Here is a 24,798-nt window from a genome sequence, read left to right as displayed (position 1 = left end):
AATCAATTATGTTATAAACACTTATCAGGTTCAAGCGTGTAAGGTTTTTCAATGCAAGCTATATCCAGGAAGAACAAATGTGTGTTTATTTTTTATTTAACATTATAATGAACAGAAAAGCTTATTCATGTAATATGTCTGTCTTCATTGATCCATGCATACCATCTGCAGTGGAAGTCTTCTGTAGATATCATGTTTAATGTGTGCTCCTGAAATGTGAATTGTCTATTAAGATAAAGGATTAAAGGTATTGAAATGTATTTTTTATGATCGGTTCTTACTGTTGTTGATTTAAATATTGATGATTACATGTTAAAATGTGTGTAACAAGTAGCTGATTTGTATATGTTTAGCTAAATGAATATAATAAAATTATGTTTGATGTAACAGGTTTTACAACATGTGCTTGATACTTGCAAGTATGTAAAATGATGTTTTGGTTTCAAATTGTATGTATGCAGTCATCATGTTTGGCTATGTGCAATATTTAACTCATATTGAAAGATGGGGCTATTCATTAAAATGATTTTGAAATTCAATCCTTTTGTTAATGCTTTATCCTAACACTTCAAGTTGACTAGGCATTGAAAAATATTATGTAGTGATGAAAGTTGCATTTAAAATATGGAGCATGGCAAATATAACAAAAAAACATGAATTATATAATGTGTCTTGTTCTGAGAAAACTGGGCTTAATTCATGTGCGTAAAGTGTCGTCCCAGATTAGCCGGTGCAGTCCGCACAGGCTAATCAGGGACGACACTTTCCGCTTTAATGGTATTTTTAGTTTCAAGGAAGTCCCTCCTTACCGAAAATCAAGTTTAGGCGGAAAGTGTTGTCCCTGATTAGCCTGTGCAGACTGCACAGGCTAATCTGGGACGACACTTTACTCACATGCATTATGACCAGCTTTCACAGAACAAGGCTCAAATCTACTTACTATGGTCTGTGTCTGAGAATTTTCATCTTTGACATCATCCGCGACAATATCTCTCCTTACAAACTACAATATTGAAGTACAGTTAACTTTTGCCATTTTAGTGTAAGTGGTCAGAATTACTTTAGGATATTTACAACATGTCTTTTCTAAATGACTTGAAGAGCCAAATTGACGGGGTGTCCCATAAAACATTATGCTCATATACTCGCAGTAAAAAATTAACATTTCATATTCCTTCTTGCCCACATACTTTGTAGAAATTATTTTATTGATGCACTCAAAAAAGTTAATAATGCAAAAAAGCGTTTCTGAAAAAAGTAGTGGGATTCAAACTCTCGTCTTAAAAAATCTGGCTCTTCAATGAGAATTTAACAAAACCACTAGCCTTTATAAATATGAGGAATACATATAGCTTGTGGTAGGTCATATAGATCTCATTCATTAAGATTCTACTGCAGATTTTCCCATGCAAGCAAAGCATTCCATCTACCACTTTTGGAAATAATAAACATTAATACATCACAGAGCGTTAAAAATAATGAGGCCTTTGTGTTTAGCTTTCTTATGTGAATATTTAATAAGATATAGTTTTATTAGTTAAAATATACTGTTGTTTTTACATGGTGCTTAAATTATATATAAATGGAGTATGGTACTCAAATATGCAAATGTAATGGTCTAAACAAGAAAAATGAAATATCTGACCGCGTTATACACTTATATCATTAATAACTAGATTATTACCAAGTCCTCTACCAGTATTTTCATTTTCCATTTTCAGCAATATTTGTACTTTATTTGTTGCCATAGCAACCATAATTCTTGACTTAAGAACAAAATGAAATGATGTGCACAATCTCCATATTGCCATCTATCCATGTTTCAAGTTTCATGAAAAAATATGAAGAACTTTTAAAGTTATTGCAGGATCCACCATTTTCAGCAATATTTCTAGTCCATTTGTTGCCATAGCAACCAGAAGACGTAGAAACACAATGAAATGACGTGCATAATCTCCATATTGCCATCTGTCCATGTTTCAAGCCCTGTGCGAACCCTGAAGTTTCATGAACAAATATGAAGAACTTTTAAAGTTATCGCAGGATCCAGAAAAGTGTGACAGACTGACAGACACACAGAGCGCAAACCAAAGTCCCTCTCCGGTTTCACCTGTAGGGGACTAATAAAATAATAATAAAGAATATCCACGTATTTTTACAGGGCATTGTAAAATCTGTAACTCACCTTACACACAGACTCTGCCAACAACCCATCTATGCCAAGACATTCAATTTTTCTATTAATCTGAAAGGCACCGAACATTTATGGTAAATTCTATTTTTCCTTTAAAATTTCAAAATATAAAAATGTAGATGGCATTAACAACATGGTAACAAATGACAGGTGAAACAATATACATTAATACAATTATAAATACATGTACATTTACTAAAGATAAATCCGTAAAAAGAATTTATCTTAACTGGAAAAGCATGCTTTCCTCAGCTTTACAAGGAAATATCAGTGCTTTGGAGTTGGCCATCCACTGCTTCAAATGCAGTAAAATAACATTATCAATAATTTTGCTCCTTTTGATTTTCCAATGTGTGCAGTATATGAAATGGATGCAACATTTTTTAAATGATTACTTATGGACCTCATGACATTATTATTCCCACCAAATACTCCATGTAAAATCTTACAATGAAAACAATTGTTGAAAAAACATAAAATAACAAGAGCTCCGGGGTCGGAGACAGATGCGCACCAAAACAGGGCCTTGACACCCATCACTCAATCCTTTGATCATGTTGACATATAAAAGCAAACCAATCTAACGCTTAAAGTAACAGTGACCTTGATTTTTGAACTAGTGACCCCAATTTCAATACGGGTCATTGACTGTTCAAGGCCAATACACATGTTAAGTATCAAGCCAATCGGTCAATTCATTGACGAGTTATTGATCTGAAACATTTTCACACTTATTGTGACAGTGACCTTGATCTTTCACCTAGTGACCCAAATTTCAATAAGGGTCATCTACTGTCCAAGTCCAATGCACATGGGAAGTATCAAGCCAATCGTTCAATTTGTTGACTAGTTATTGTTCGGAAACGAACTGGTCTACCAACACACAGCGACTGAAATCCAGCAAAACATACCCACTTTTCTTCGAGGGGGGGCATAAAAAGAAACTTTCTTTGTTTTGGCAGATTATCAATTTGAATTAAAGTGTATAGAAAAATTAACAATACCGGTACTTATTCCTTGTTTACCTCGTTAACAAGGGCAACATTGCGGTCCTTTATGAATGTCCCTACTGTACTCTGGACACACTGCAATATGAGCCTGAAATTGACAACAGCACGATTAAGTCCATGCATAAAATAACTAAAACTGAGCCGAAAGAAGAATCTGCAGTCTCTGTAGGCTGGAAAAATTATCATCAATATTTACACAGAATGGTCTTAAATACCTTAAGCAAATATTTAAAGCCTTATATTTTGTCAATTATTGTACTTCTTATTCTAGCATATTTAAAATACTCTTGCTTTTTTGCCGCAGACAGTGAGATGGAACTTAATTAATGATGAATGAAAACCTCCAAAAATGTCATAAAAGCTCACCTTGCTCTGACCAAGCATGTAAGAAGAATCAAGTCATATGGATATTCAACGAACAACTGCATGATATTGGCATCAGAGTTTTTGATAGCATCTTGTTCTCCAGAGCCCTTTCTAGCCTGCTCACTTTCTAGATCCAGCTTGTTTACTCCTAACGCAATCTCTTCTCCATCTCCTACATTGCGATCCCCTGTAGAGGTTCTGGGGTCTCGCACAGCAGCGCCTTTAATATGAAAGCTCATAATTTCCTTATTAATTTCATCATTAACATTCTCATCATGTCCGGCTGAACGTTTTTTGGAATCATGCTGATCCTGTAGCTTATTGATATCATAGTCAGAATGTTCCAAACTAATTATACCCGTATTTTGAACATTATCGGTTTTAACAACGGTGGCACATTCTGTTCCAGACTTTGAAGTTAAACTTGATGATCCCTCAATAAGCTGTGTGTGGGCTGGTACTCTGTTATGTTTCTCACCAAGCCGGCTGTAGGCATCAGCAAGTTTGAGCCAAAAGAAGGCATTCACTGGATGCAGGCTTATCAGCTGGTATAGGACTCTGATCTCCTCTGAAAACAGCACAGTAGGGATGCAAGATAAGGGTTTTATTTATTTAATACGGTAAGAGGACTGTAAAAGATGATGTTTGGAATGAAGCATTATCAATTATATCCTCTAATGTTTTACCAGTTATGTCCCCTGATGCTTACCAGCTCTGTCCTCAACAGGTTTAACAGTTATGCCCCTTGTTGCTTACCAGTTAAGTCCCCTGATGCTTTGTGGACCTCCAGTTTTAGCATGAAGGCCTGACAATGGTGGTCTACTGTCAAACAGTCACCCATCTGCAAGCATAAATGCCATACATGTATAAAATGGTCTTTTTTTAAATGGTGGTGGTGGTGGTGGTGGTGGGTGGTGGTGGGTGGTGGTGGTGGTGGTGGTGGTGGTGGTGGTGGTAGTGGTGGTGGTGGTGGTGGTGGTGGTCTGGTGGTGGTGGTCTGGTGGTGGTGGTGATCTGGTGGTGGTGGTGATCTAGTGGTGGTGGTGATCTGGTGGTAGTGGTGATCTGGTGGTGGTGGTGATCTGGTGATAAGGGTCATCTGCGAGTCATGATCAATGTACCTTTGAAGTTTCATGATCCTAGGCCCAAGCGTTCTTGAGTTATCATCTGACAACCACCTGGTGGACGGACCGACAGACAGACCGACGGACATGAGCAAAGCAATATACCCCCTCTTCTTCGAAGGGGGGCATAATAAGCAATGGTGGTTGAAATTTCAAAGTCAAATTTTGATAATGATAATTTTGAAAAGCTGATAATAAAGATGATAATGATATTTAAGAAAATTGGGATGCTGTTGGTAAGGTTAACAAAGATTATTGAAGAAATTGTTATTAAAGTTGTGAAACGTTTAAAGATGAAAACATGAGTTTAACATGTTGGGTTTTTATTAAAAGCAAAAGTCCTTCAAGGTTAAATGAGATTATTATGGAATGGGCACAAAAAAGGAAGCTAAAATGTTGAACCTGAAGTTTTACCCTGACCTTGAACAGTCAGAAATGCCTTCTGAAGTTTCATGAAAATCCGCCACAATTTATTGGAGGTATAGAGTAGACACAAATATGGAGGCTCAAACTTGGTCCTTCTAGTGCAACCTTGACCTTGAACCAGTGTAATGGACTATTTGCTCAAGCACATCACCTGAATGACCTAAACTTTTAAGCCAGGTTTAATAAAAAAAATATGAAAGGGTATAGAAGATATGGCAAGGAAAATGTAAATGGATGCTAAAACTTTTGACCATCTTAAATGACCTTGACCTGTGCCACCATGACTGACTCAATTCAACTGCACATTGTCTCTATGAGTTAAAAACTGTAGTCAAGTTTTATGACAGTTCTTGAAAGGTTAAAGGCTATAGAAGATATGGAGCTGACACAAAAATGGTGGCTCAAAATCTTTTGTGACCATCACCTTGAGCAAGAAAGATTGACTCATGCCTTATTCACATCATCACAATGATCTCAACATTGAAGCCAGGTTCATGAACAATCTCAAATTGGAATAGGAGAGATGGTTTAGATGCGAAAAATAGAGAATAAAACTTTTTACCTTAAATAAGGATGACATGAATGACTCATGCCAACTGCACATCGTCCCAATTACCTTAAAACTTTAGAAAAGTTCAAAGGGTAAAGGTGATATGGAACAGAAATGAAAGTGTTACGTAAAAACACTGAAAGACAGACAAAGGACATTTTTGGTAGTCCCTTATCCAGTTTGCAGCGGGGGATTATAAAGACTTTGTCACTCCTACCATCAAGTCAATTCCTTTGGCTGCCTCTGTGTGCCATCCAATATGCAGATAGCATCTTACAAGGGATTCCTGAATCTCCCTGCGCATCGTACGATTCTGGCCTCCAAGGCAGTCTGAAAAACAATGTGAAAAAAAAATTACTATGTTTTTCTGCATGTCTATCATCTTACAAAACTGTTTTTGTCAATGGAATTAATTCCTCTTCATGTTTTTGTATTTGGCAAGTGTACCCATAACATTACACAGTGGGTATGGTTTTTATACAGTCAAAATGATTTCTTAAAGATTTACCTTTAAAGTACCAAATTACTATCAAGTATATAATTTTATAAATGGACTTGTTCAGAGATTGTTGAAAAGATAATTTTTCTTTTTTTGTCAGGGAGCAAAATACCACAACTCCCATAGACTCATACTGAAAAACAGCTTTGTTTATTAAAAATTATTTGAAACTGATAAATTATAAATTCTTAAAAACACAAAAAAATTGAATAATTCTGTTTAATCTTTTTACACACATAATCAATTACATCAAGTATAAAATGTAAGTATTTAACCGTCTGTATGGATGAGAGGTTTTGGGAAAAGCATTTTAATTCAAATGAAACTGGTTTGAGCCCCAAACTTTTTTCTCTTTTTTTTCTTAAATTATATTCGTGTCATGATTATGTAGGACTACAGTTCCTTGGTTAAAATTTAGCAATTTTAAGCATTACTGACGCACTTTGAAAAATGCCTCCATCTGTCAAAAAAAATCATTCAAACAATAAATAAAAGTTGCATCTTCAAACCATCTTTTTTCTATTCATCCTTAACTTACTATCAAATGTACTTATACGAAACAATATATCTTTTTCCATGTTTCATTTAGATTTTAAAGAAGGCAGAAGATTTCCAAGAGTTGGATGAATGTACGTCGCAAGCTTAAAAAAAGCTGGTTGTTGTTAAAAATTCTGGTTGTTGTTAAAAATATTGGTTGTTGTTAAAAATTAAGGTCAATATAGAAGAGGAATTTTCCCATTTCCCACGACCTCATGAAACCACAGCATTTTCTTCTACCATTACTCATTTGTATATTTAATTGAAAGCTGTTGGTTCACACCCTATCTGATATATTTTATGTATTTAACATTGCTGCATACACCAAACAGGCACAGAATTATGACATCATTTTGTTTATTTATGTAATGTCATTTGTTGTTTTAAGCCATTTTCTTCTATTTCCTTTGGTAATGAAGTCAGAAAAAATGAGTAACTATGGGATAATAAAGTACTATGTAAGTGTAAAACAAGTTAAACGCTTGTTGTTAAGGCTTTAAAAATCCATGCTACATAAACTCATCTGCATTCCAAACTAAGTAAGATTCTCAAAATAAGTATTGCGTTACAAAATAGCTATTACTCCAAAACACAGTATTTGTATGAAATGTTGGCCCTTGCAAAACTTTTATTTTAACACTGCCTGTATTAGTAACATAAACAACCTAAAGACTTTCTGTAAAATTCAATAGCATCCCCAGTGTTCTTCTGGTAATAACAAAAATCTGCTCGAAATTTGTTCAGTGTTGCAGGATCGTTTTCACTGTTGTCTGCTTTGTCTGCCAGAAACCACTGAAAAATCATGAAGAGTTATTTATATACATGGTAAACACTAAACATGACACACAAAAATCAAGCAATGTCTTTCAATGTTTCTTATTCTGAACCTCTACATTTGTATACTTTACAGCATAATATGTATCTTAACCCTTTGCATGCTGGGAAATTTGTCGTCTGCTAAAATGTTGTCTGCTGAATTTTTAAAATTAGCATTTTCTTCGATTTTTTTCAAAGAATACTATCAGAATAGCAAACAGTTTGGATCCTGATGAGACGCCACATTCTGTGGCGTCTCATCTGGATCCAAACTGTTTGCAAAGGCCTTCAAAACTCGGTTCCAGCACTGAAAGGGTTAAAGTACAGTTTAACATAAAACAAGAGTGCCAAACTGTCACAAGATACGCCCATTTGAAGGTTCTGGACAACTTGATAACTTTACCATGACCCATATTTGAACTTGACCTACATATCATCTAGACACTACTTCTGACCAAATTTGGTGAAGATCGGATGAAAACTACTTTAATTAGAGAGCGGACACCATGCTAAATGCTTGAAATGCACTAAGTGACCTCATTACCTAGTTTTTTACCCGCCATGACTCATATTTGAACTTGACCTACATATCATTTAGACACAACTTCTGACCAAATTTGGTGAAGATGGGATAAAAACTACTTCAATTAGAAAGCGGACACCATGCTAAATACTTGAAATGCACAAAGTCACCCTGTGACCTAGTTTTTGACTAAGTTGACCAAGTTTGGTGAAGATCAGATGAAAACTATTTGAATAAGAGAGCGAACACTGCTGTGGACGCCTCTGCCCGCCAAGGGTGAAACTATAATACGTCCCGTTTTAAAAAACGGGCATATAAAAAGATAATAATTGTTATTTAAATTGGGAATATGGTTCCAACTTACCATAAAGATTTTAAAAAATAAAAATCTGTTTTGATAAACTGATGAATGTATTTTTTTAAATAATGTATTTGTTTATGTGGCTTGAGTTCCGATCTGTGTTTTGGAGTTTTTCAATATAGCTATTTATTTTTAAACTGGCTAAGTCCTATAAGATTCATATTCCGTCTTGATCTTTGATTGATTTTCCGTACATATTCTGTAACCTGATTTGCATTTTTTTTATGACAGATGACTCCCATTGGCATTTTGAAATAACAAGAACGGCTGATGCATTGTTTTCACACCAGTTCAGAAAATCTCAAAAAGGCGATGTTAAATTTATAACGATCGTTGCCAATCAATGGCAGATGAATTTGAAAGTAGAAGGATTAAATGTATATTCATCTATGTAAAAATAGTTAAAATAGAGCAAGATAACGTTTAAGTTGCTTAACCCATTTACGCCTAGCGTCTAGAAAAAAGGCCTTGGCATGATGCGGCGTCTCATCTGGGTCTGCGCTGTTTGCTTAAAGGAATTTCTGTAAGAAATATTCAAAATATAGAAATAACAAGGGACAAAATTGTCACAAAACCAGGTTTTCATTGTGAAAAAAAAATCTGATAAAGGGAGAAAACTCAAACTGAACTTTTGAAATGACCAAAAAAAATTAACCCCCTTTGTAAGTTTTTTTTTTTTTTAAATCTATTTTTAGTCGTGGCGACCTTGACATTGGAGATATTGACGTGATTCTTTCGTGGGACACACCGTCCCATGATGGTGAACAAATGTGCCAAATGATTTTAAAATCTCACAATGAATGACATAGTTATGGCCAGGACAAGCTCATTTATGGCCATTTTTGACCTTTGAACTCAAAGTGTGACCTTGACCTTGGAGATATCGACGTAATTATTTCGCGCGACACACCGTCCAATGATGGTGAACAAATGTGCCAAATGATTTTAAAATCTGACGATGAACGACATAGTTATGGCTCGGACAAGCTCATTTATGGCCATTTTTGACCTTTGAACTCAAAGTGTGACCTTGACCTTGGAGATATCGACGTAATTATTTCGCGCGACACACCGTCCAATGATGGTGAACAAATGTGCCAAATGATTTTAAAATCTGACAATGAACGACATAGTTATGGCCCGGACAAGCTTATTCCGCCAGCCCGCCAGCCAGCCAGCCAGCCACCCGCATTCGCCAATCTAATAACCAGTTTTTTCCTTCGGAAAACCTGGTTAAATATACAAGACATCCCTTAATTTGGAAATAAATTGATCCAATTTTGAAGGATGGGAGAGTCCAATAGGCATAAATGGGTTAAGAACATTTTAATATCTCTTCTAGAAAAAAAGCAGACCTCAAAGAGATCAATTGATGAGAAATGCGAAAATTCTCATTTTAAAGAAATAAAATGTTTTAATAATACATGTATTTAAATCTTCAAATAGCTGTTTATAATACCTTTTTAGGGCAAAATTTTGCATTATATGATTTTAAAACTGTTTTTTCTTCTTCTTTTTTGCTGAAGTCATTGTCATCAAAATCAAAACCAAGCTCCATATCTTGTTAGGCTATCTGAAAAAGTCAGCAGATATGGGAAATATATAAGATAGGAATTAACATTCATTAATTAATCAATGGAATATACCAAAACTGAATATCATAGATGTATCAATATATTTTATTTTGGTATGATCATTACGAAAATGTTCTGGGATAATATCCCTCCTTGAGTCATTGTCGACCTGAACTGGCTTGAAGTCACCCAGGGGTGACTAGAAGCCGATTCTTGTCACCAGATGCATGGTGACTTCAAGCCGACCGGGTGACTAGAATCGGCTTGAGGTCACCCCAAGGTCACATGAATCGGCTTCTAGTTACCCCCGGGTGACTTCAAGCTATTTTAGGTCGACAATGACCCAATGAGTTTAGCGCATTGGGTTATTGTCGTGACTAGAAGCCGATTCTTGTCACCCTAGGGTGACTTTAAGCCGATTCATGTCACCCTGGGGTGTCTTTAAGCCGACTGGGTAACTAGAATCGGCTTGAAGTCACCCCAGGGTGACATGAATCGGCTTCTAGTCACCCCCGAGTGACTTCAAGCCATTTCAGGTCGACAATGACCCAACGAGCAATAATATCAAGTAACAATGTCAGCAAATAGCCCCAAGTAGCCTGAAAATGTGATGTCATACCCTAACCATCTTGTTTTACTGGTGGCAAACAGCGCCACCTTGTATTACATTAATGTGTAGCTCATTATTACCAGAAAAGATTAGATTTTATTGAAATAATGTTGCATTTTATTGCAAATACAAAAATTATATTTTTTTTACATCTGTAAAATTTTAGGGATCAGATTTGACTTCATTAAAATGGTGACCGCACCTTAAAAAATCCTTAATATATTTTTGCTAAGGTAAGATACAGTCTTAATTTGAACGGTATTACTTTTCTAAAAAAAAAACACCCTTTCCGAAGATGTATAACACTTGATAGTTTGATGACAGAGTAAATTTGGCCTGTCATTGTTATATCAAGAACAAGTTCAATAATCAGCAAGGTTGTGGTTAATTAATTATTTTCTAAAATGGACGAAGTTCTTGTTTGTTATTTTCTCTAAGTCCTATTAAAAAAACTTCATATAAACAGTTTTTAATAACATGAAAACTGAGGAAGATATAGGATATATATTTTTGGTAATTTCCTCTGATCATGAGGGAATACAAACTGATATTTTTATTTTTATAATATTCTATTACCAAGTGTAAATCACACTCATTTATATATTATCCGTACAAAGCATACAGAATAATTTTTCAATTATATTATGTATTGAAGTTTGCGCATAGAGTGGGATTGCATGTAGTTCTTCTTGAATGCTCTGAGCTTTTATGAGTACATACGTACAGCTCATCCCAAGACCCGGAGGGTCAATAGCTGGGAGTTGGATTATTGCAACTAGGATTGCATGTAGATTTTGAACTAGTTGGAATAATCCAACTCCCAGCTATTGACCCTCCGGGAGCTGTACGTATGTACTCATAAAAGCTCAGAGCATTCAAGAAGAACTAGATTTTGAACGACAACAGCACATATTTCTGTAGGCCTATGTGAAGTTATTTACCGCCACATTTTGACAACAACAACAACCACCACAAGAACAACAACAACTACATATAATAAAGTCGGATATCGATACTAAATAAAGTAAATAGTTAAAATTGGTCGATATGGAACATTTTTATACTGCATGCGTTATAAAAATGCTTTAAACACATAATATGACATAAAGAGTTTGAAAATCTGAAGTAAAGTATGCTTCGCGAAAAAAGATGATAAACAGAAAATTACGTCTTGTGAACCTAGGGCTTGCTGGCATCCTATTATTTTCAGTTGTGTTACTTTTGTATATTGCTGACTTACTTCCAATGTCGCCCAAATTAGAAATTGAAAAGGTATAGTGGTTTTTATTTCTTTGTTTGTTTCACAAAACAGTGAATAGATTCGACTTTATTAGGTGTGAATGCACTAATTAAAAAAATATATGTTTGCTTTAATCATTGCCAAATCCTATTTGATCGTTTTAAATAATTGTTTACCATAAGTTTTCAACTTTAAATCAATAGCAGAACAAATAGCTGTAATAATTAAAAGTGTATGTTTTTTTGTTAGCTCACCTGAGCACAACGTGATCATGGTGAGCTTTTGTGATTCTTTTTGTCCGTCGTGCGGTGTGTGTCGTGCGGTGTGCGGCGTCAACATTTGCTTTGTTAACTCTCTAGAGGCCACATTTGTTGTTCAATCTTCATGAAATTAGGTCAGAAGATTGGTCTCAATGATATCTTGGATGAGTTCGAAAATAATTATGTTTGCTTGAAAAACATGGCTTCCAAGGGGCGGGACATTTTTCCTTATATGGCTTTAGTAAAATCTTGTTAACACTCTAGAGGCCACATTTACTGTCCGATCTTCATGAAACTTGTCAGAAGATTAATTGGATGATCCTGATAATATATTGGACAAGTTAAAAAATGATGCCGGTTGGTTGAAAAACATGGCTGCCAGGGGGCGGGGCATTTTTCCTTATATGGCTATAGTAAAACTTTGTTAACACTCTAGAGGCCACATTTATTTTCCGATCTATATGATACTTGGTCAGAAGATTTGTCCCAATAATATCTTGTTATCTCAGGTGAGCAACTTAGGGCCTTTTGAGGCCCTCTTGTTTAAGAGTAGTATTGTGTAACTGATATGAGTTAAGTCTCCAGACAGAGGTAAATAGAGACTAGAGAGATTAAGAAATCTTGACCAACAGAGGGTGATCATAGAAAAGAAACCCATTAAGCGATGCATATACTCATGGTACATTAAACCATTGTTAGACAACATATTTGTAATTAAATTAAATTAAAATGTATGCATGTTTACTTTATATATTCATTTCTTACAAAACAGCAATATATGCTGAAATAACAACACAGTTATCGCAAACACTTAACAAAGCACAGATGGTAGTTACTGTCACTATATTTATCCCTTTCATGTAATTATACTATTGTTGGTTTAGAATGAAGACAACGTGCTACCATCCATCCAGAAGCTACACAGTCTTACTCACCAAGAGCTCGCAATGCTGTATCACAGGTAAAACTATACTTTAATATGTATATATTACATCATAATGGCATATTAATTCTTATTTAAGTTTGTTGTCAAATAAAAAGTCAAAACATTAAAGGTGCATTATTCTGTGAATTGGTGAGTCCTCTATGCACAGCGTCTACATAGGCATTTGCCATTAACCTAGTGTGATTCTAGCTGTATTGGCTGAACTCAGCCTTCATAAACCTAGTGTGATTCTAGCTGTATTGGCTGAACTCAGCCTTCATAAACCTAGTGTGATTCTAGCTGCTTTGGCTTAACTCAGCCTGCATAAACATAGTGTGATTCTAGCTGCATTGGCTGAACTCAGCCTGCATAAACGTAGTGTGATTCTAGCTGCATTGGCTGAACTCAGCCTGCATAAACGTAGTGTGATTCTAGCTGCATTGGCTGAACTCAGCCTGCATAAAAGTAATGTGATTCTAGCTGCATTGGCTGAACTCAGCCTGCATAAATGTAGTCTGATTCTAGCTGCATTGGCTGAACTCAGCCTGCATAAACGTAGTGTGCAGGGCTTTTCATCAGGAAATTGGGAGAGGCCCAAGCCTTTAAAATTGTGAATTTCATGCGCGATAACTGCTCATTTTGGGAAGGCCATGTTTTAAAAAGTGTTTATGCCCCCGGATCGAAAGATCGGGGGTATATTGTTTTTGGCCTGTCTGTCATTGTATGTGTGTGTGTGTGTGTGTGTGTGTGTGTGTGTGTGTGTGTGTGTGTGTGTGTGTGTGTGTGTGTGTGTGTGTGTGTGTGTGTGTGTGTGTGTGTGTGTGTGTGTGTGTGTGTGTGTGTGTGTGTGTGTGTGTGTGTGTGTGTGTGTGTGTGTGTGTGTGTGTGTGTGTGTGTGTGTGTGTGTGTGTGTGTGTGTGTGTGTGTGTGTGTGTGTGTGTGTGTGTGTGTGTGTGTGTGTGTGTGTGTGTGTGTGTGTGTGTGTGTGTGTGTGTGTGTGTGTCCCAAAACTTTAACCAAAACTTTAACCTTGGTCATAACTTTTGCAATATTCAAGATAGCAACTTGATATTTGGCATGCATGTGTATCTCATGGAGCTGCACATTTTGAGTGGTGAAAGGTCAAGGTCAAGGTCACCCTTCAAGGTCAAAGGTAAAAAAAAACAAATTCAAAAACTTTAACCAAAACTTTAACCTTCTTCATAACTTTTGCAATATTGATAATTGCAACTTGATATTTGGCATGCATGTGTATCTCATGGAGCTGCAAATTTTAAGTGGTGAAAGGTCAAGGTCATCCTTCAAGGTCAAAGGTCACATTAATAGCTTCAAAGCGGCGCAAAAGGGGGCATTGTGTTTCTGACAAACACATCTCCTGTTATATAAGGGTAAAAAGCCCTGGTGTGATTCTAGCTCTATTGGCTGATCTCAGTCTGTATATTGTGATAAACCTAGTGAGATTCTAGCTCTATTGGCTGAACTCAGCCTGCATAAATGTAGTGTGATTCTAGCTGCATTGGCTGAACTTAGCCTGCATAAACGTAGTGTGATTCTAGCTGTATAGTGGCTGAACTCAGCTTGCATAATTATACCCCCACAAACGAAGTTTAGGGGGGTATATAGGAGTGAACTTGTCTGTCGGTTGGTCTGTCGGTCTGTCTGTCGGTCCGTATTAAGTGTCCGCTCTCTAATTCAAGTAGTTTTCATCCGATCTTCACCAAACTTGGTCAGAAGTTGTATCTACATGATGTCTAGGTCAAGTTCGAACATGGGCCTTGCCGGGTCAAAAACTAGGTCACGGGGTCACTTAGTGCGTTTTAAACATTCAGCATGTTGTCCGCTCTCTAATTCAAGTAGTTTTCATCCGATCTTTACCAAACTTGGTCAGAAGTTGTATCTAGATGATCTTAAGGCCAAATTCTAACATGGGCCTTGCCGGGTCAAAAACTAGGTCACGGGGTCACTTAGTGCGTTTTTTAACATTCAGCATGGTGTCCTCTCTCTTATTCAAGTAGTTTTCATCCGATCTTCACCAAACTTGGTCAGAAGTTTTATCTAGATGATCTGAAGGCCAAGTTCGAACATGGGCCATGACAAATCAATACTAGGTCACAGGGTCACTTAGTACGTTTTAAACATTGAGCATGGTGTCTGCTCTCTATTTCAAGTAGTTTAAATCTGATCTTCACCACACTTGGTCAGAAGTTGTAACTAGATGATGTCTAGGTCAAGTTCGAACATGGGCCATGCCGGGTCAAAAACTAGGTCACGGGGTCACTTAGTGTGTTTTAAACCTCACCATGTTGTCCGCTCTCTAATTCAAGTAGGTTTTATCCAATCTAAACTAAAATTGGTCAGAAGTTGTATCTTGATAATGTCTAGGGCAAGTTTGAATATGGGTCATGCCGGGTCAAAAACAAGGTCACGGGGTCACTAAGTGCGTTTTAAACATCACAATATTGTCCGCTCTCTAATTCAAGTAGTTTTCATCCAATCTTCACCAAACTTGGTCAGAAGTTGTATCTAGATGATGTCTAGGTCAAGTTTGAATATGGGTCATGCCGGGTCAAAAACTAGGTCACAGGGTATCTTAGTGCGTTTTAAACCTCACCATGTTGTCCGCTCTGTAATTCAAGCAGTTTTCATCCAATCCTCACCAAACTTGGTCACAAGTTTTATCTAAATGATCTCTAGGACAAATTTGTACACGGGCCATTACGGGCCTAAAACTAGGCTACGGGGTCACTTAGTGCGTTTTTTAACATTCAGCATGGTGTCCGCTCTCTAATTCAAGTAGTTTACATCCAATCTTCACCAAACTTTGTCAGGAGTTTTATGGAGATGATCTTAAGGCCAAGTTAAAACATGGGCCTTTCTGGGTCAAAAACTAGGTCAAGGGGTCAGTTAGTGCGTTTTAAAATTTGAGCATGGTGTCCGCTGTTTTTTGTGAAGACTTCATGCAAAATATTATGTGTCAATGCGGCATGTGGGGGTATTTGTCATGTCTGTGACAAAGCTCTAGTTAATTCTTAAAATGGATGCACTAGACTTGTTTTATATTGTTATATATTTGTTTTTATGTCCCCCACCACTATAGTGGGGGACATATTGTTTTTTCCCTGTCTGTTGGTTGGTTGGTTTGTTTATGCAAACTTTAACATTTGCCTTAATATTAATATTGAAGCAACTTCATATTTGGCCTGCATGTGTATCTCATGGAGCTGCACCTTTTGAGTGGTGAAAGGTCAAGGTCATCCTTTAAGGTCAAATATATGGGTCAAAATTGCCCATTTAATGTACACTTTTGCAATATTGAAGATAGCAACTTGATATTTGGCATGCATGTGTATCTCATGGAGCTGCACATTTTCAGTGGTGAAAGATCAAGGTCATCTTTCAAGGTCATAGGTCAAATATATGGAGACATAGTGTTTCACAAACACATCGCTTGTTTGTTTTAAGTTTTATATGGACTTTTCTATACGTATGTGGAGCACTACATTCCACATTTCCAAGCAGTGTCCTCATACTAATGAGCTTGGAAAGGCTATACAACACATCATACTGGGTCTGACCGGCAAGTATTCATGCTCATCAGTTTTGCAGTGCTAGGAGCTTTAAAAAAAAATCATGTATGCTTTTTCTGTGGCATCATGAATGTCAAAGTATGTTTTTGTCTTTACTAAATTTACTTCCATGAGGTTTGTATTCCACTTTGACAGAATCAGTTCTATGTCACATCTCCATGGGCAGGGCAAGTTAACATTACCTTTTTTGCCCCCGGTGGGGTGGCATATAGCATTTGCACTGTATGTCCGTCTGTACGTCTGTCCGAAAACTTTAACATTGGCCATTACTTTTGCAATATTAAAGATAGCAACTTGATATTTGGCATGCATGTGTATCTCATGGAGCTGCACATTTTGAGCGGTGAAAGGTCAAGGTCAATGTCATCCTTCGAGGTCAAAGGTCAAAAAAACAAATCCAAGAGAAGTCTTAAGCTTTAAAGGGAGATAAATATCTGTAGCTGCCAATTGAAAAAATAATCAAAGTGGCACAGCAGGGGGCATTGTGTTTCTGACAAACACATCTTTTGTTTATTTGTATGAAATATCAAGACTGTAACTCATATTTATGTATTGTATAATTCATGCCATACATACACACTAATCACTGCAGGTACATAAACACTGTGCAGGCGCTGTGTAAGAGGGTCGTGAGGATTGGTAACCTTGGCGATGGGGGCTGGGAGCTCTGTGAAGACATCGAGTTCAGGCCTAAACATCCCTGCCTTGTCTACTCATTTGGGTAACAAAAATCTATAAGACACATGTTGTAGGGTAACCATATACTAAATGTTCATTCGTTTAGAGAATTTCTGCCTACAGTTGATGATAAGTGAATATATGATTATAGACTTCCTTGAAACAGGAAATTCCATGAAAGTGGAAATATGTTGTCCCAGATTAGCATGGACTCAGATTGCAGGTACATTAACCTTAGTTGTCACACACCTCACATTCTGGGTTACCGGTATTTTAACTTTAATCAATATATAGAGGATATTTGTTGGATTTGATGGATTATCGATTTTTATTCACGAGTGATCATAGAAAATGAAAATCTATATTTTCTATGATCAACAGTGAATTTAAATAGATATTCCACCGAATCCAACACATTTTCTTTTTATTTCATGCTTTTTTTTACAGTTTATATACATTCTTAAAGAGTTTAACTAAAGAATTTCGCTGGGATAATGACGTCATTTCGGTAAAAAAATTACGTCATTTCACAGTTAAGAGTGAAAATTATTGATAATTTTCTCTGTTAATTTTCACTGTTTGAAACAGTGAAATTATCAGTTTTAATTCACTGATATTTCTTTATAAACCACCGGAAAGCATAAAATAAAAACTTGTTATTGTAAAAAATACGGTATTTTAGAACTTTTCTTTTTATGCTCCCCCAAATTTTTTGGGGGGAGCATATAGTCGCCGCTTTGTCTGTCCGTGCGCGTGTCCGTCCGTCCGTGCACAATTTTTGTCCGAGCTATTTCTCAGCAACTTATTACGGGAATTCAATTAAACTTTATGGGAAGCTTCACTACCAAGAGGAGATGTGCATATTATCAGTCGGTTATGGGCGGATGATTTTTCACAGAGTTATGGCCCTTTGAAATTGTCCATTAACTGTACATATAGTGCAATTCTTGTCCAGGCGATTTCTCAGCAACTAATGACTGGAATTCAATGAAACTTTATGGGAAGCTTCACTGCCAAGAGGAGATGTGCATATTATCAGCCGGTTCTCGTCCAATGATTTTTCACAGAGTTATGGCCCTTTGAAATTTTCCATTGTACATTTAGTGCAATTCTTGTCCAGGCTATTTCTCGCCAACTACTGACTGGAATTCAATGAAGCTTTATGGGAAGCTTTACTACCTTGAGGAGATGCGCATGTTATTTGTGGGTTCTGGTTAGATGATTTATTTAGAGAGTTATGGCCCTTTGAAATTTTTAAGTTGCTAAACCATCCATCGTATTTTTTTGTCCAAAGTTATGCCCCTCAAGATGTTTCCTTTTATCTGAATATATAGTGCAATATTGTGACACAAAAAAACTTTGGGGAGCATCACTAGTCTCTGACGGTTTCTTGTTTTTGTCAATCTGGTTGATGGTCCCTTTAATATTTACTTTTTCTTTCTGCAAGTGTCAATAACTAGGCAGTTGTAATTTATAAGTAATTGTATGGATGTTTAAACATATTGTTATCAGAATTTAATATTTTTTTATTAATTATATTTATCAACATCACCTTGTCCTTGAATCCAAGTGTTCCCTTGATCTTCTTAAGATGGCATATACTGTCACGATTCAAGAATTTGAAACAACATTGTAGTTTGTTTCAAAAAGTCACTTGCAGGATTGTGAGAAAGTAGAATTTTGGTTTGGTTGACATTAATTATTCACACAGGATTTTTATGCTCCCCCAAAATTTTGGGGGGGAGCATATAGTCGCCGCTTCGTCTGTCTGTGCGTGTGTCCGTCCGTCCTTGCACAATTTTTGTCCAGGCTATTTCTCAGCAATTAATGACCGGAATTCAATTAAACTTTATGGGAAGCTTCACTTTTTGTGATGATTTTTCACAAGGTTATGGCCCTTTGAAAATTTTTGTATAAAAAACTTGTCCCCCCAACTACTGTGCCCTCAAGATGTTTCCTTTTATCTGAATATATAGTGCAATATTGTGACAAAAAAAACTTTGGGGAGCATCACTTGTCTCCGACGGTTTCTTGTTTCCTTTATTAGTGCCTTACCAAAACAGCAAAGATAAACCAATCTTGTTTTTTGTAGGATCAATAATGACTTCAGTTTTGATGACATGATGGCAGACCGATTCAAGTGTGATGTATATTCCTTTGATCCAAGGTTTGCACACATGCTTATTGGCATACAGTCTTCCTCAGGCTGAATACTTTTAGTTGATGTGCATGTAAGCTCAGTGATATCTTCACTATAAAATATTGAGACAGATATGTATATAATATTTATGATTTCTTCAAGAAGTTTTATTCTTTAATTTATGCTGCACTCAAATGTTTGCAGATGGGTAACCTTATCTATTTAGTATTCGAAATAAAATTTATAAAACCTTTTCACTATACATATACTTTAAGAGATATTGGCTTGCATTTTCCTAGCCAAGTTTTTAACTTTGTAACTAACATGACTTGTGTACAGTTATGGGGGTTTAATGCATGTGCGTAAAGTGTCGTACCAGATTAGCCTGTGCAGGCTAATCAGGGATGACACTTTCCGCTTTTATATTTATCATTAATAGAAAGTCTCTTCTTAGCAAAAATATAGTTTAGGTTGAAAGTGATGTCCTTGATTAGCCTGTATGGACTGCACATGCTAATATAAAACGACACTTAACGCACATGTACTAAACCCCTTTTTCACAGAGAACACCCATATATAACCTTTTTTGTAGCTCACCGGAACACAAAGTGCTCAGGATGAGCTATTGGGTTCAGTCTTTGTCCGCCATCCTGCGCTGTGTTGGTCAACCTTAATCTTGTTATATTTTTTATCCATTCTTGATGAAACTAGGTTATATGTTTATCATGGCAACATTTATGCTGGGTTTGAAGCTGGACCACAAGCCTAAAGTACTTGATCACCAGGTTAAATCGTAGAAAAAAAAATGTTGGCACTGTAGAGACTACATTTGTAACTCAATCTTAATAAAACTTGGTCAGAATGTTTATATTGACAATATCTTTGTCATGTTATAATCTGTATCATGTGCATCCAAAGACTATGTCATCAGGTCAAATCTAAGAAAAGCCTTGTAACTACTCTAGAAGCCACATTTATGGCTCAATCTGGATGAAACTTGGGCAGAATATTTATCTTGAAAATGTCTTGGCCAAGTTTTAATCTGGTTCGTGTGCATCCAATAACTTGGTCACAAGGTCCAATCTTTAAAAAAAACTTGTAATCACTGTTGAGGTCAAATTTATGACTCAATCTGGATGAAACTTGTTCAGAATTTTTATCTTCATCGTATGTAGTAGATAGAGTTCAAATATTGGTCATGTTCCTTGTAAAACTAGGTCATCAGATCAGATCTTAGAAAACCTTTCTTAAAACTCTAGAAGCCACGTTTATGACCCAGTCTTGATGAAACTCGGTCAGAATGTTTATCTTGACACTATCAATGCCATGTTTGAAGCGTGGTCAATTGAGGACAGAGGTCTACCTTGAACCAAGGTGAAGGCTGCTCGGTCTACCTTGAACCAAGGAGAAGGCTGCTCGGTCTACCTTGAACCAAGGAGAAGGCTGCTCGGTCATGATTGCTCTCTTGTTGCATTTGATTTTTTATTTAAAATAATACTGTAATACTTTACCACTGTTTTTGCAACATTAGGGGAAGGTTTTTCTTTAAGTAATTACTTAATTGTACTGTGAAAAGTGTTGATGCATTGAAACACTATTTTCTTAACAAATGCACAAATTTATGTCTATTGATTCAGTCTATTGATTTGGACAAAATGATTTTTATAGTTATTTATACTACTTAAAATATTATTTCACATTGAAATGTTTCTTTAGAGAAATGTACAGTTAAACTAAATCCTAAATAAAATGTATCTTTGGTAAATATTTTTAAAATGCTTTGTTAATACCACTCCACATCATACAATACAGTTACAGGCATTAAATGAGCCGTGTTCTGGGATAACTGGGCTTAATTCATGTCAGTAAAGTGCATTATGCACAGTTTTCTCAGACAGCAGCTCAAATGCACTGACTCTGCTTGTGTCGCAGCATGAAGGAGACCCTAGAAGGGCCACGTGGACCCAGGCAGTGGTTCTACCGGTCAGGGCTTAGTGAGCGAACAGAGACATTCCAGAATGAATGGCAGGTCAGCACCTTGAAGGATCTGCAAGAGAAACATGGACACGCCAAGGTAGGTACTCGTGGCAGGTACTTCAAAGAAGTTGAGTGGGAAAAATAGCTACATTTTAAACAACCACCTCCCACTCACTTTTTTTACCAAAATTATCTGATGTGCAAGCATTTATCACATTAACTATATGTCTAACTGGCTTCAATATGACATGTGGTTGTCTCATAATGGTCAACTGTACGGTATTAATAAATGAATTCTCAATACATGTATAAGATTTGTCTCTATTTTAGGTCAAAATTGATATTCTCAAGATAGACGTTGAGAAGTTTGAGTGGCTAGCCTTAACCCAAATTTACGAAAGTGGTGGACTGAAAAACATTCGCCAGCTCCTGATTGAGCTTCACATGGGCATGCGAGGGGTTGAAGCAGAGAAACTGGAGTACATTCAGGGCCTTGGGATTCTCAAACATTTGTATGACAATGGGTTCCGCATTGTGTACTCCCATCGCAATATTTGGTGCAAATTTCTATCCAAGCTGCAGCACATTGACGAAGTGGGCTGCCATGAACTAACATTTGTGTACATTCCATGATACTTGGTTTTGTTTAATGTCATTAATGTTTTATGTACAAAGGAGGTAATACATATCAGTGACGTTGTGTTTTTATTTCATTTATTTTTAGCTCACCTGAGCACAACGTGCTCATGGTGAGCTTTTGTGATCGCTTTTTGTCCGTCATCAACATTTTGCCTAGTGAACATTCTAGAGGCCACATTTAGTGTCTGATCTTCATGCAATTTGGTCACAACATTTGTCCCATTGATACCTCGACTGAGTTCGAAACTGGGTCATGCTGGGTCAAAAACTAGGTCACTAGGAAAAAAAAAGAAAAACCTTGTGAACACTGTAGAAGTCACATTTGATGCCCAATCTTCATGTAACTTTGTCAAAATGTTTGTCTAAATAATATGTTGGTTGAGTTAAAAAATGGTTCCGGTCCGTTGAAAAACATGGCCGCCAGGGGGCCGGGCAGTATTCCTTATATGGCTATAGAGAAACCTTGTGAAAACTCTAGAAGTCACAATTTTTGCCCAATCATCATGAAACTGGGTCAAAACATTGGTTTCATTGATATCTCGGACGAGTTCGAAAATGGTCCAGATCGGTGAAAAAACATGGTCGCCAGGGGGCGGGGCAGTTTTCCTTAAATGGCTATAGTAAAACCTTGATAACACTCTAGAGGCCACATTTATTGTTCAATCTTCGTGAAATTTGGTTGGAAGATTGTTCTCAATGATATCTTGGATGAGTTCGAAAATGGTTACGTTTGCTTGAAAAACATGGCTGCCAAGGAGCGGGGCATTTTTCCTTACATGGCTATGTATGGCTATTGTAAAACCTTGTGAACACTCTAGAGGCCACATTTATTGTCCAATCTTCATGAAATTTGGTCAGAAGATTGGTCACAATGATATCTTGGTTGAGTTAAAAAATGATGCTGGTTGGTTGAAAAACATGGCTGCCAAGAGGCGTGGCATTTTTCCTTTTATGGCTATAGTAAAACCTTGTTAACATTCTAGAGGCCACATTTATTTTCTGATCTTCATGAAACTTGGTAAGAAGATTTGTCCTAATGATATTTTGGATGAGTTCGAAAATGGTTTCGGTTGCTCAAAAAACATGGCCACCAGGGGGCGGGGCATTTTTCCTAATATGGCTACATATCATGCTTTATTAAAACCTTGTTAACACTCTAGAGGCCACATTTATTGTCCGATCATCATGAAACTTGGTCAGGTGATTTGTCCCAATGATATCTTGGATGAGTTCGAAAATGGTTCCGGTTGGTGGAAAACCATGGCCGCCAAGGGGGCGTGGCATTTTTCCTTATATAGTTATAGTTAAACCTTGTTAACACTCTAGAAGCCATATTTATTGTACGATCATCATGAAACTTTGTCAGAAAATTTGTCCCAATGATATTTTGGACAAGTTCGAACGTGGTTCCAGTTGCTTGAAAAACATGGCCACCAGTGGGCAGGGCATTTTTCCTTATATGGACTTATGGCATTTTTCCTTATATAGCTATAGTTAAACCTTGTTAACACTCTAGAAGCCATATTTATTGTACGATCATCACGAAACTTTGTCAGTATATTTGTTTAAATGATATCTTTGATGTGTATGAAAATGGTTCTGGTCTGTTGAAAAACGTGGCTGCCAGGGTGTTCATTAGTTCAAAGTTTGTAAGAACATATTGTTCTAATGACATCTTGGGCTGCACAGAACAGGTCAGTTCCTTTGAATCTCAGGTGAGCGACTTTGGGCCTTTCAGGCCCTCTTGTGTTTGTTTGTTTTTAAATATTTGTGTATGTCTTGGCTGACTCGTCAGTGACATGTCTATATATACCTTTATAATCAAACATTCTGTAATTTATATAACTATGCTCACCTATATAATGTTGCACTATTTCAATTCACATCAATGTCATTGAAAATGACTGCTGTTTTCGTCAGAAAATAAATAGTTATTCAAGAGTTAATACAAAAATGATGTATTGTTTACCTAGTATTCATTGGTGACTCGCCGTAATAAAATGGCACAAATATATAATAATATACATAATTATGAAATAGACTTCTCTGTTTTTTATACCTGCTCTAAATGAAGCAGCAAATAAGAGGCGCACTGTCCGTCCATCTCTCTGTGTGAACATTACTGTCTGAGACATTATTTTGAAATATACAGATGGCTTTTCAAATAATTTGGAACAAATGTTAATATTTATCACCTGTCTTCCTACCTCAAAGTTCAAGGTTACTCTTAGAGGTCAAATTTATACATATTAAACCATGCAACAGCTTGTTTTCCTGCTAAGCGGAAAGTTGAGCTATTAGTGGAACCTGCGGGTATCTGTCCCCTTGTTAGCTCGACTGTTAAAGTGTTGTGAGCTTGGCTTTCGATTGAATAGTTCTAACTGTTAAACTACTCACTCATTTGTCGAAATGTGTGTGTGTGTGTGTGTGTGTGCAATGCTCTGTTTTTAGTTTGCGTGAAACATTTCAATATCACTGTTTTAACTACACCTGTCTAATTGAAACATCACACTTGTTCAGGGCCATTTTGTAAGATCCATTACTCTGACCTTCAATTTAGGCAAACTTCTCGCTCAGTGTACCCAAGATATTGAAATAAAATGTACTGTTATTTATGTGTCCAAGGTCTTCATAAGCTTCACGGACCAAGAAATATGACCGTGTGTAGCCTTTAAGCAGTGTTTTGCCCTCTTTTGTTTTTAAAAAGTCGGATCATGGTTAAGATGAAATTCAAATTACGGTTTACCTGCAACAAGTACATG

At 36.6% G+C, this 24,798-nt stretch overlaps 2 protein-coding genes and 1 long non-coding RNA gene across 8 annotated transcripts in view; 1 reads left to right on the top strand and 2 right to left on the bottom strand.

Moving 5' to 3' along the window:
* LOC127843845 (uncharacterized) overlaps positions 1-24,798 on the bottom strand; it is a 148,841-nt gene that overhangs the window by 33,925 nt on the left and 90,118 nt on the right. The gene's annotated exons all lie outside the window — the stretch shown is intronic.
* Positions 79-11,924, bottom strand: LOC127843825 (uncharacterized protein C8orf76 homolog). Of its 5 annotated transcripts, none has more exons than XM_052373679.1 (10): positions 11,831-11,924; positions 9,866-9,979; positions 7,372-7,498; positions 5,888-6,000; positions 4,327-4,411; positions 3,571-4,138; positions 3,220-3,292; positions 2,186-2,245; positions 941-1,003; positions 79-209 (listed from the first exon to the last, which is right to left on the bottom strand). In XM_052373679.1, the coding sequence occupies exons 2-10, from the start codon at positions 9,962-9,964 to the stop codon at positions 126-128; spliced, it is 1,272 nt and encodes a 423-aa protein (XP_052229639.1). In that variant the 5' UTR covers positions 9,965-9,979; positions 11,831-11,924; the 3' UTR covers positions 79-125. The 5 variants fall into 5 exon arrangements, with proteins under 5 accessions (XP_052229639.1, XP_052229640.1, XP_052229643.1 ...); XM_052373680.1 differs by having other exon boundaries at positions 11,759-11,896; XM_052373683.1 differs by lacking the exon at positions 11,831-11,924 and adding an exon at positions 11,500-11,520.
* LOC127843830 (probable methyltransferase-like protein 24) lies at positions 11,528-24,745 on the top strand. 2 transcript variants are annotated; one of them, XM_052373698.1, is made up of 6 exons: positions 11,528-11,862; positions 12,975-13,051; positions 17,195-17,323; positions 19,373-19,447; positions 21,353-21,494; positions 21,728-24,745. In XM_052373698.1, the coding sequence occupies exons 1-6, from the start codon at positions 11,740-11,742 to the stop codon at positions 22,028-22,030; spliced, it is 849 nt and encodes a 282-aa protein (XP_052229658.1). In that variant the 5' UTR covers positions 11,528-11,739; the 3' UTR covers positions 22,031-24,745. The 2 variants fall into 2 exon arrangements, with proteins under 2 accessions (XP_052229658.1, XP_052229659.1); XM_052373699.1 differs by having other exon boundaries at positions 11,539-11,614.

The sequence above is a fragment of the Dreissena polymorpha genome, chromosome 9 (assembly GCF_020536995.1).
Source record: "Dreissena polymorpha isolate Duluth1 chromosome 9, UMN_Dpol_1.0, whole genome shotgun sequence".
NCBI classification, from domain to species: Eukaryota; Metazoa; Mollusca; class Bivalvia; order Myida; family Dreissenidae; genus Dreissena; species Dreissena polymorpha.
Note: the sequence above shows the minus strand (reverse complement) of the source record. Positions and strands in the feature narration are given on the sequence as shown.

Bases quoted from the DNA above. Each gene is read 5' to 3' on its own strand.
- LOC127843825 (XM_052373679.1), bottom strand. From the start codon at position 9,964: ATGGAGCTTGGTTTTGATTTTGATGACAATGACTTCAGCAAAAAAGAA. The intron at 6,001-7,371 runs GTTGTTTATGTT...ATTGTTTTTCAG, and splicing joins ATTTTACAGAAAGTCTTTAG to ACTGCCTTGGAGGCCAGAAT. The intron at 3,293-3,570 runs GTGAGCTTTTAT...TGTCAATTTCAG, and splicing joins ACATGCTTGGTCAGAGCAAG to GCTCATATTGCAGTGTGTCC.
- LOC127843830 (XM_052373698.1), top strand. From the start codon at position 11,740: ATGATAAACAGAAAATTACGTCTTGTGAACCTAGGGCTTGCTGGCATC. The intron at 13,052-17,194 runs GTAAAACTATAC...TAATCACTGCAG, and splicing joins CTCGCAATGCTGTATCACAG to GTACATAAACACTGTGCAGG. The intron at 21,495-21,727 runs GTAGGTACTCGT...TCTCTATTTTAG, and splicing joins AGAAACATGGACACGCCAAG to GTCAAAATTGATATTCTCAA.